This window comes from Sylvia atricapilla, chromosome 2 (genome assembly GCF_009819655.1).
Source record: "Sylvia atricapilla isolate bSylAtr1 chromosome 2, bSylAtr1.pri, whole genome shotgun sequence".
In the NCBI taxonomy this organism is placed as follows: Eukaryota; Metazoa; Chordata; class Aves; order Passeriformes; family Sylviidae; genus Sylvia; species Sylvia atricapilla.
Window position 1 is genome coordinate 26,595,460 of NC_089141.1, and position 11,000 is coordinate 26,606,459.

Here is an 11,000-nt window from a genome sequence, read left to right on the forward strand (position 1 = left end):
GGGGGGGGGAGGGGGGGCGGTGTCCAAAAAAACTGCCCTTATTGCTAAGCCGTAGCCATTCTGTTCGCAAAATCCCAGTATCTAAGACAAAGGAGCAGTGAGGTGTACAACAGGAAAAGACAGCCCACTGACGGCACCCAAAATGCACATTCCTTCAGGAGAGCAGCGCTGTCACGCACACACGCGCTTTTGCGGGAGACGTGACTGTGGGGGGGCCCACGGGACCCGCGGGGTGCCGGCGAGAGGGACGCGGGGGAAGATGGAGCAGAGCCTTCCCTCCGCGGCACCCGGACTACAGCTCCCAGAGAGCACGGGCGAGAGCCGGGCTGCAGCCGGGGCACAAGCTATTCCCTGCCACTGAGATGTGTGTTGTGTGCACTGGTGATGCCCTGGAAACCAATCCTGTCTCTATCCTCACATTCTCCCTCCCACTCTCTTCTCGGTTCTGGGCATGTGTGCCAAAGTCTTTGTCTTCCCTTCTTGGACTTAGTCCTTAATCTTTGCTGTTTAGTAAAGGATCAGCAGTGAAATGCCAGCGTTCTAAAGTTTTGGGTTTGGATTTTCAAGTCCACGTTGGGACAAAGTCAAGAGGGATTGGGACTTGCTGAGAAGCCTCAGAAACAAAAGACAAGAGTTAAGCAAGAGTCTGGAAACTTTCTATAGGGAAGTGGGGCAGGAGCTGAATGTGCCCAAGAACGTAAGAGGGCTACTGACGTGAATATAATGGTGGGCAAGGTGGCTTTATCATTTATTCTCCAGTTGGATTTCTCACAGTAGCACCCCCAACCCCCTGCCTTCCTCTGAGTCAGTCCAGAACAAAGCAGTTTGTTGAGCAGGCGCTGGGGTTTGCTGGCACCCAGCCTGCTGGGCACTGGCTGGAGCACGGGCAGCTTTCCCCAAGTACTGCTGAGTTGCCCCTGTGAAACCAGATGGAGCTGACAGAGACTACCCATCTCACCTACGCCTCCAGTCACTGCTCTACAAGCCCCTTTTGGGGGAGGACAATCAGCATTTTCTCTCAAAGACTTGCCACTTCTGTCTACCATCATCTGAGTCCAGCAGACAGACTGTTGGGGGCCAACCCTGAGGTCTTTACATCAGTGGAAGGCACAATTAAAATCCCGGCACAGCAGATCTTCGTGCAACACGGTTTACTGAAGATGACAGGGGCAAGCCATCACACATGCCTTCCCTTTGATGTTTCCTGGCTGGTGGCCAAGAGAACAGTCTGACTGTGGGACAAAGCTGTGAAAGCAGGTGAGGGGAGCTGGGCCTTTTCTTCTGCTTGCCAGTCCCCTCTGCTTTCTTTTTTTTTTTTTTTTTTTTTTTTTTACCTTTCTGTGTAAGCATCTCCTGCTCTAGTGTCAAAACATCCCCACTTCCCAAACACTGGCAACTAGAGATAAACATCAGGCCAAGTCAAGCAACTCAGGTGTGAAATACATTTTAATAGAGTTTAGGGATCTGTAGTTTGTCTGTTGCTCAGCTGAGCATGGGCTGTCCAGAAGGTGAAGCAGACATCATGGGCGGAGGGGAGGGTGAAGGAGTGCAAGGGGGAAGAGAACAGAGAGAAAAAGGTCACAAGAAGCAAATGAGAGCATGGGTTTGTTTACGGATGTGCTTTAATATATTGCCCCGCAGTACTATGTGCTGAGCCAGAGACTGACAGCACGCACACGCACACACACACGCACACCCAGTGTGGGACAGCAGTGCACTTCAACACTAAGCTGCCGGCAAGCACAGCCCAACACAGCACAGCCCAACACGACACTGCCGGGGTGGAGGCGAGGGGCGCGGGTCCCACGGGGCTCAGCGCAGACACACGCCTGGGGCACAGGGACACGCCGTAGGCCAGGACACGTACACACACCTACACATGCACAACGAGAGCGAGCCGCTGGCAACACTCGGCCAGACACAGCCACGGGGGCGGCAGTGTCCGGGCACACCGGCCGACGCACAGATGGTCACCGCACATGCTTCGGCGAACGAGGGGACGCGCTGGGCACGCGCTCCCGTGCTCTGACACGTGAGCGGAGCGGCCCAGGCGTGGCCCTGCACAAACAACAGAGACACACAATGCCTAGATCCAGGAATGCTTATGACCCCACAGCAAGGGACATGGGTGTAGGCCGCTCTCTCATCCTTCACCTGGGTACATCTAGCCAGGGACACTTGAACTCGAAGGGTTTCGAGGTGAGAGGAAACCAGGTGACAGAGTGGGGAGAAAGAGCAAAAAAGGGAGCAGTGGAGGGAAAGGGGGGTTCAGAGTCTGTGAGGTGGGAAAGAGCAGCAGGATGGCTGTGCCCTGGGGACAATGTTCAAAGAACACTTGGGTTGCGAAAGTTGTGTCCGGCGAAGCGTGCTTCATCACCAAGCTCTTCCTCAATCCTGCAGGAGAGAGAGAGCACATGTCAGGCCCTTGTAGTAAGGGAGTATTGGAGGCAGCAGGGTGCCAGAGAGGCAGCTCATAAGCAGGGAGCTGACATGTGCCCGAGGAGCTCAGCTCCTGCCTGCTGCTGTGACTGCAGGGCTGCACCCTCATGCCAAGGAGGAGGAAAGGAATCCACCCCAGAGGCCTCCCTAGGATCCTACTGTCATCTCTGTGCCTTGTCTTTGTAGTATTTCACCGACGAGCCCCATCTACCCTTGAGCTTTCAGCTTCTTCCACCCAATTGGTCACTCCCCTATTCTTCTGCATTCCCATCCCTGGAGCCCCTTACCTCATAAGCTGGTTGTATTTAGCCAGGCGTTCAGACCTGCAGGGAGCACCCGTCTTTATCTGTAAAGCATTCCCCAAAGCAAACACTGTAAGACACTGTTATGACTTGTACCAGTTTCCCATGGCAGGGCAGGGGATTCTGTTTTGACACCCTTTTGCTTTCCTCCAGGTCTGTGCATGGCCTGGGTTTCACCTACCTGCCCAGTGCACAGTCCTACAACCAGATCAGCAATGAACGTGTCTTCAGTCTCCCCAGATCGGTGGCTCACCATCACACCCCATCCATTCTCCTGGGCCAACTTGCAGCTGCAAGAAGCGAGAAGTGCAGTCAGTAGCCCTACTCCTACAATTACCACCCATACAGGCACACTCTGCCTCCACTCTCAGCATCCTACACTTTGGTAGGGACACAAGTCTGTTTACCCAGGGCATAGTGTGACACCTGGCTGTGGTTCATCACCAACCCATTCACAGGACAACAAGGGCAGTGGGCTGGGCTTACGCTTGGATGGCCTCTGTGACAGATCCAATCTGGTTGACTTTGAGCAGGAGGCAGTTGCAGGCTTTCTCTTCAACAGCTCGTTCGATGCGCTTGGGGTTTGTCACTGTCAGGTCGTCTCCCACTATCTGAATCCCCACATTGGCAGTGAACTTAGACCAGGCCTCCCAGTCATCTTGGTCAAAGGGATCCTCAATGGAGACCACTGAAAGGACAACCAAAGAGGCACGAGTCAAAGCTGCTTCCCTTTCCCTTCCCACAACCATAGAGGGTTTGTGCCTGGTCGGTGTGCAGCCCCAGTGCCGATTCCCTACAGCCCTACACAGCAGCTCACCTGGGTAATCACGTACAAAGCTTTGGTAGAGGTCGCCCAGCTCATCTCCAGAAATGTAGCGACTTGGGTCATCTGGGGACTTGAAGTCCAGGTCATATTTGCCGTCACGGTAGAACTCGGAGGCTGCCACATCCATACCGATGACAATCTTGTCTGTGTAGCCTGCCTTGTCAATAGCCTCCTTGAGCAGCTCCAGAGCTGAGAGGAGAATTGCAGTCAGGAGAGTCAGCCCATGCAGAGAGGTCTGCCTTTTGGTGGGAGCCTCCCTTGGGAAGGTCCCTAGAGCCACTAAGAGTCTGGTGGTGTGATGGAGAGGTAGAAGGGAGCCCAGAATGCAACAGAAACATGCCAAGGAGCTGTAGGGGCTGTGTCCAAAGGGACGAGGAGGAATTCAAATGCAATTTCACAGCTCAAAGACAAGTTTGTGGAAGGCCATGCACATGCATAAAAGGTTTGTATGGAGAGGCTGTGACAGATCAAGGCAACCACAATGAGAAGGACTTAGAAACATTCCCTAACACAGGAAGTCAATGACACTGAGGCATCATCTTTTTAATCAGTCTGGGGAATGCTGTGAGCTGGGCATAGGAACCCATAGCATTGCAGGCAGGGGTACCCCATCTTTGTAGGGCTCTCACCTTCGCTATTTTCCAGGATGTTGGGGGCAAAGCCTCCCTCATCACCCACATTGGTAGCATCTTTGCCATACTTCTCCTTGATGACGCTCTTGAGGTTGTGATAGACTTCAGCCCCAATGCGCATGGCGTCGCGGAAGCTTTCGGCTCCCACAGGCAGGATCATGAACTCCTGCATGGCCAGTTTGTTGCCTGCATGGGAACCTCCATTGATCACGTTGAAAGCCTGGAAGAGTCCATAAGAGAGTCAGAGCTGAAGGAACTGCTCTTGGCACCCCTGAGAGGTGGTTCTCAGGTGTATCATCATGCCTGTTCATGCCATATCCCACAGGGTAACATAAGCACATCAGCTCCAACCATCAGACCAAAGGCATTTAAGCCTGGAGTCTTTCTTGGTTAGCACATGGTTAGGGAGCATTTTCCCCACCTGTTTCCCTCTCAGAGATCTCCTGAGCTATGTGTGTTTATCTATGCTCTTTTTTATCTATATGTGTTTATCAACAGTGCTGTCAGTCTCTCTTCCAGGACCTTTTTTCTTGACCTTGGGAAAATTTTAGCATCCACAACTCCCCTTGTGAAAGAGTTTTTCAAGGCAGCTTCCCCTGGTGTGAAGATCCATATGCCCTTGTTTTGAACTGCGCCCCAGAGGGTTCACATGATGCCCTCTGGTGCTTGTGCTAAGAATGAGTTCTTCAGTCAGCCCACCACCAGAACCTCTACTGTATCCTCCTCAGGTTCCTTTTTTCCCATTGAAACTTGACAAATCTAGGGCCTTGATTTGCTTCCCTGACAAGTACAGTGCACTCAGCTGATGTTTCAATCCCATAGCTCTTCCTTTTATCTACCTCCCAACACCTCTGAAGTTTCTTTTGGGAACACCACCCTTTTGGAGTTTCTGAAGGTGGCTGTCAAGGACAGAGAAGTCTTACTGGCACAGGAAGGATGAGGTCAGAGTTGCCAGCCAGGTCAGCGATGTGCCGGTACAGGGGCACATCCTTCTCTGCAGCTCCCGCCTTGCACACAGCCAGAGAAACTCCCAGGATAGCGTTGGCACCAAACTTGGCTGTGGGCAAAGGAGGAGATTGACTTTTCAGGTGGCAACATCCTGCCCAGTGGTGCCCTTCCCAGCCCAAACTTGGGTTCACCACAGCTTGGACAGTGCCCCCCCCTCCATCCCTGCAGCCTCCCATAATTTCCTGGCCAAAAAGAGGGATGAATTACATTTGTTCTCTGTGCCATCCATCTCAAGCATCAGGTTGTCTATCTTCTCTTGATCCACAACAGAGAGGCCCTGCAAGAAAGAAACAGCTCCTGAGAAGGGGACGATTGGAAGAGCTGCTGGCTCTGGTGTGCAGGTAAGGAGGCGTTGATGGAGAAGCTGGGGGTACAAGGATCTTTTCAGCTTGTGGGGGAATATATACACACAAAGCTCTGGAAACTGGTGCCCTGGTATTTAGTATTTTAGGTTAGGTAACCCTGATGGTGTTGCTGCAGTGCAGTGTAGATGTACCCATGGTGGAGAGGGGGTCAGCTGCAGCCTGGGCAAGGCCACGCATTGCTGGGGATACAGGACTCCCTTGGGGATTTACCCAGCCTTTTGGCAGCTTCCAGGGAGCTTTGCGGTGCTGTGGTCACACAGAAGCTAGGCAGAACAACACAGCATGCTCAACCTCAAGCAAGCAAATGTAGACTGGATGGAGCCATCGCCAGTGAGGGGGAGAGCAAGGCTAGACCCAACACAGGCAGCCCTCCACCACGCTGGGTGTTTTTCAGGGGTGGAGAGAACTGGGCTCTCAGCCAGAGCCAACCATGGGCTACATGGTGTGTAACATGTGGCGTCAGCTCAGCTCTCCTCAAAGCAGGTCTTTAGGTGTAAACAGGCTGCAGGTGTGACGCCACTGCTCTGCAAGGCTATGCCAGACCCTGCACGATGCAACCATTGCTCATCACACCAGGATGAGGCCAGACATGTGGATGTGATCCAGTGCTTGAGGGGGAGCACAGCTGAAAGGGGGTGAGCTCTACAGGGAGCACTGAGGGGACTAGTTAGGCTGCACAGATGCTGCGGTGGACCAGGAAGAATTAAATCCTTTCCTCCAAGAGAAAAGATTGCTGTGGACACAGACAGGCATGGAGGGCGGGAGGGGTGTGCCCAGGTTCACAGAGAGCATCGCTATGTCTGTTAACCCAGTGAGATGAAGAGAGGCAGAGACAGAGATCAGGGGACAGAGACGGACCAGAGTAAGCGTTGGAGAAGGGAGAACAAAGAGAAATCCTTACAGAGCCCACGAGAGCGGGGGCGACAGTGCTGTTGATATGATCCACGGCCTGCAGGACCCCTAAAGAAGGGAAGAGGCAGGGAGAGAAAGAGAGAGAGAGAGACAGAGTGAGGCAGAGAGAAGAGTGGAAGGAGGGAGGGAGAGGACCAATAGAGAGACTGAGAGAGGGAGACAGTGAGGGAAGATCGAGGCCTGATCTTTCACTTTACACTATGTCTGTGGTTCTGTGGTCTCCCTGAGGGCAGTGGGGCACGTCTATGCTACACCAGTGGGTGGGCAGTACCCTCCAGCAGAGCCCCCAACACAGGCAGCCCCGAGGACGAGCTGTGGAGCAGGCATCTCCCCACCTTTTCCAAGGAAACGTGACTTGTCATTGTCTCGCAGCTCCAGCGCTTCATAGATACCAGTGGATGCTCCACTGGGGACAGCTGCTCGAAACATGCCTGGGAAACAGCAAAACCGAGGTGTGAGACAAGCAGAGAGTGAAGAGGAAAAACCCTCATGCACCTGCTCCTGCCCTGCTTTCATAGGAAAGGATGCAGCAACTGCCTGTGCAAATGGATGGCCCCACTGGCTGGCTGCTCGTGGCTGGTTTACTCAGAGGTGGACCTCAGTGGCAGAAATAAATTCACCCAGGGCTTCCAGGCTGAGGAACCTGGATGTCAGGCACCCAGAGATTCACACTGATCCTAGAACTGTGTGTGATGGGTGGAAGTCTGGTTCCTCAGCCCTCCTCCTAGTTCCAGAGGCAGGCTGATTCACAGCCATCTTCAGCTTCCTCCCCCTCAGACTGAGGTTTCTGCCTCGCTGAAGAAGGAAGACAATGGTTGCCTGTCTGCTCCGGGCTCTCACTGCTCCTCACCCCTCAGCCCAAGTAGTTCTGGGCCCCGTGCAAATGCAGTTCTTCCAATTGAGACTCATGTATGGACATAGCTGCACAGGGATCTCAGGAACAAAGCTTCACCCCTGCCATAAGCACGGCCATGGATGTGCTACCAAACTTCTATGCCCTGGGACTAAAAGCATAGCTGCAGCAGGGGTATGATGAGAAGGTGCAGACATTTATGATAGAAAGACCTTCTGTCCCTGCTACGAGCAAGCACATGGCTCAAGTCACATACAGGACAGCCAGCTGTCTTGTGATTTGCCTGGCACGTGTGCAGACATGCTGAGCAGAGGCACAGGCAGAGCCATGAGTGAGTTTTGGTCTCTGCCTCTTCCCCTGGCTTGTTGTCTGCTGAGGGTTCAGCAATGAGAACCCTCCATGGTCTTGGTGTGCCAGGCTGCTGCACAGCACCAGCGCTGCCAGGGTGGGCAGGGCTTGCCTCCATCTCTTATCCTCACCCGCGTACCTTTGTGTGTGTAGAGGTCCACCTCAACGGTGGGGTTCCCACGGGAGTCCAGGATCTCACGGGCATGGATCCTCTCGACTGCCATGGTGAGTCTGTGGAAAGGAGAGAAAAGGATACTTCAGCTCTGAGAGGCTCCCGGATGTGGTGCTCACCCCTCTTATGTCTAGACTGACAGAGACAAGGGAATTCAAGGAAAAGTGACCATAGACATTTGCGTTAAAACTATTTGCCCCGGGAAATTTAGAAATTCACCCAGACTATAGGAACCTATGAACATTTTTCCAGGAACTGGCTATCTATTAGAATTTTCTCTGTCCCTCTGCTGCAGCTGACAAACTAGGAGTGGAACACTCTGCCTCTCTCCCTGCGTCACAGCACAGCGCCCGACGCAAGCCTGGATGGCAGGGATGGGGAGGGTGCCACGGGCAGCAGAGGGAGGGATCAGCTGGCGCAGCAGGGAGGTGCCCCTGGCTCTGGTGTCAAGGACGGGGCAGCGGCTCCTGGCATCTCCTGTCCCCTTGCCGGGAGGCGAGGACAGCGCCTGCCAGGCCAGACAGCAAGCTGCTGCTGTGTCCCTGCGCGGCGAATGGGGAGCCAGCCGAGCGTCATGGGCAGGGCAGGGGGCAGCCAGCCAGGGGGACCCCCAGCCCCTCTGCAGCCCACCATCCAGGGAAACATCCCAGCCTGGCTGTCCCAGACCCCAGCCAATGTCCCCGCTGCTGCCGAGCGCCTGCTCAGCCTCCCTGTGTCCCCTGTGAGCTGCAGGGTCCGGCTGTGCCAAGGCAGAGGGAGCGTGGAGCCTGGCAGCCTGAGGAGCCATCTTGCCGAAGGCCACGGTGCCTCAGACGTGGCAAAGAGGGCTCTGAAGGGAGTGAGGACCTGGCCCAACCCTTCGCTCCAACCCTCGCTCCAAGCTGCCAACCCTTCGCTCCGCTCCTGAGGTGGGGAAGCAGATGAGACTGGGCTGGATCTCTGCTGGGTGAGGGCGTGAGGAAGCCCAGCATTTTGGGGCACCTGGTTAAACCTGAAGTAGAAAATGTGCTGGTGGGTAATGATGGCTGTTTGAAAAAGCTTCTCTTGCTGTGCTTTGCTCTCTAGGGGTTCCAAATCAGCCCATTCCCCTCATGCTACCTTCTCATTCCCATGGCTGTGGGGCTGTGCGATGCTGTGGTGCTGCAATGAGGTGTGTGTCCCCCCATGCTCCCAGCGCTGCCAAGTTTCCCTCCCCTGGCTCCCACAGATGATTCCCTCAACCCTGAGCGGGGCTGGCAGAGGCCAGAGTAGCCATGGAGCCCTGGCCAGGTCCTCCTGTGGTGTGTGTGAGCAGGGGTGCAGCCAGCACAGGGTCTCAGCACCAGGGCAAGGGAAAATGAGCTTGAACCAGCACATCACAGCACTGAGGGGAGCTGAGAAGTAGGATGGGGAAGCCGGAGTCAGCGCTCAACACCACTGCTCTGGGTGGGTGGAAATCCCAAGGGTGTGAGGAAATCGTGCTGCTGCTCTGAAGTTTCAGCCAGAGCTTCTCATGTGGGGAGTTTCAGCCAGCAACTCCAGAGTTCTCTGCACAGGGCCCTCCACCATGTCCATCTGGGCTGGGATCCCCCATCAGCCGCTTTGGCAGTGCTCCTCACGCCATCTGGCACACACCACAGGAACTTCCTCCAGAGTCGTGCCGGCGCAGCCAGCCGTGAGCTTCCTTTGCAGCAGTGTCCTGGCTGTGCCTCAACAGCCTCACGGGGTACAGAGGGACAGGACCCCACTTAAAGTCATCTTTGACAGCACACCCGTGCCAGATGCTGTGCCTCTCTGCTTATCTGGTCACGTTGCCCCTGGTCACATCCCTGTGATCACATCCACCTGCCCCTCTTGGAGCCAGATCCGAGGAAGCCAAATTACAAGCCCAAATCCAGCCTTGCCTGCCCCACCCCATCACTTACATGATCTTCTCTCCCTGGCAGTCCTTCAAACCCTTTTCTCCACTTGTGTTGCTGCCCCGTGTCCCCTGCATTTGCTCTCTTTTGAACAGAACCACCCTGAAATCCCTGGTATCAGCTGCACTGTCCTGAAAGGAGGTCAGAGGCGGATAAGCTGGGATAAGGGATTGGGATGGAGCCATAGCTGGAAAGCCACAGACCACATCCAGGAAGAGAGAGCAGCCTGTGCAGCCCCCGTGAACAGAGGCTGGGCAGCGTACGCTGGGAGGCTGGTGCTGCTGCAATGCCTTCCTTGTGGAGCTGGCGCTGGCAGCAAATCCCTGTCCCTGCCAGGCCAGCACGGTGAAGACCTTTCCGCCAAGGCACCGCCACCAGTCCCGTGTGCTGCTGCGATTTCCCCGGGCTGGGCACTGCTCCCAGGAAGCCCGCACTGCTGCAGTGTCGTGACTGATGCAGCTATTGCTTGCCTGTCACCTCCTCTCCCTGCTCTCCCCCTCCCCTGTGGTGTGGGGCTGTGCAAATAGGAAAACATCCCCTCTTCTCCCTCCCTCTCCCTGAGCGCCCGCGTTTATGTCAACACCTCGGGAGACTGGGGGGCTGGTCCGCCCTGAGGCTGGATCCTTTCCCCAGCGGTGCCCAGACTGAGCGTTGCCTTCTCGCCACTACCACCCCCTCCCCCGGGGAAAGCTCCATCCCGCAGCACCTCCGACAGTGCCCTTGAGAGCACCACCTATCCTCCTTGGTTGCCCCCCCTTCCTGCCATTCCCTGGGTTCACGTCTGAAATGATGATTGCCGGGAGGGGAAAGGGGAGCGGGGGGGGGGGGGGCTTGGGAAGGAGGGAGTACCTCAAATTAAAATACGAAAGAAAAGTCAGAAGGATGGGGGTGAGGAGAGAGAGGTGGGAGGAGCAGGGGGAGGAAGTGAGGGGAGTTGAGTTGTTAATGCCGCTCACCGTGGTCCTTCTCCGAGGGACCCCAAAGTGCGTGTGGGGTTTGGAGGGCACAAGGTGGGCAGCAGAAACATGCACGCAGTGAGGGGTGTGCTGGCCGTGGGGAGACACTTACCTTCCTAGGGCACGGGTGGACGAGAGATTGAGAAAGTGCTGGTAGAAAGGAGAGAGGACGAAGCTGAGGAGGGATGCAGGACCTCAAGGGGAGATGATGTGTCCTCTAAGCCAACGGCGGCGGCAGCAGCAGGATGGAGACGCCCCTGATAGGGCCGGGACAGCAGCATGTGACCCA

At 55.3% G+C, this 11,000-nt stretch overlaps 1 protein-coding gene across 1 annotated transcript; it reads right to left on the bottom strand.

The window, feature by feature from the left end:
* Positions 1–1,428: 1,428 nt before the first annotated feature.
* On the bottom strand, positions 1,429–10,951 carry ENO2 (enolase 2). The gene is made up of 12 exons (XM_066341109.1): positions 10,824–10,951; positions 7,825–7,916; positions 6,820–6,915; positions 6,474–6,532; positions 5,415–5,484; positions 5,123–5,256; positions 4,197–4,419; positions 3,559–3,756; positions 3,228–3,429; positions 2,923–3,031; positions 2,727–2,785; positions 1,429–2,394 (listed from the first exon to the last, which is right to left on the bottom strand). Exons 2-12 carry the CDS (start codon positions 7,907–7,909, stop codon positions 2,325–2,327), a joined length of 1,305 nt encoding a protein of 434 aa, XP_066197206.1. The 5' UTR covers positions 7,910–7,916; positions 10,824–10,951; the 3' UTR covers positions 1,429–2,324.
* Between the last annotated feature and the right edge of the window lie 49 nt (positions 10,952–11,000).

What these genes read in the sequence shown, in the direction of transcription:
- ENO2 (XM_066341109.1), bottom strand. Translation starts at nt 7,909, where the DNA reads ATGGCAGTCGAGAGGATCCATGCCCGTGAGATCCTGGACTCCCGTGGG. An exon ending in ACCTCATCCTTCCTGTGCCA is followed by an intron (nt 4,420 to 5,122) that starts GTAAGACTTCTC and finishes GGACTCTTCCAG; the next exon opens with GCTTTCAACGTGATCAATGG. An exon ending in CATCCTGGAAAATAGCGAAG is followed by an intron (nt 3,757 to 4,196) that starts GTGAGAGCCCTA and finishes TTCTCCTCTCAG; the next exon opens with CTCTGGAGCTGCTCAAGGAG.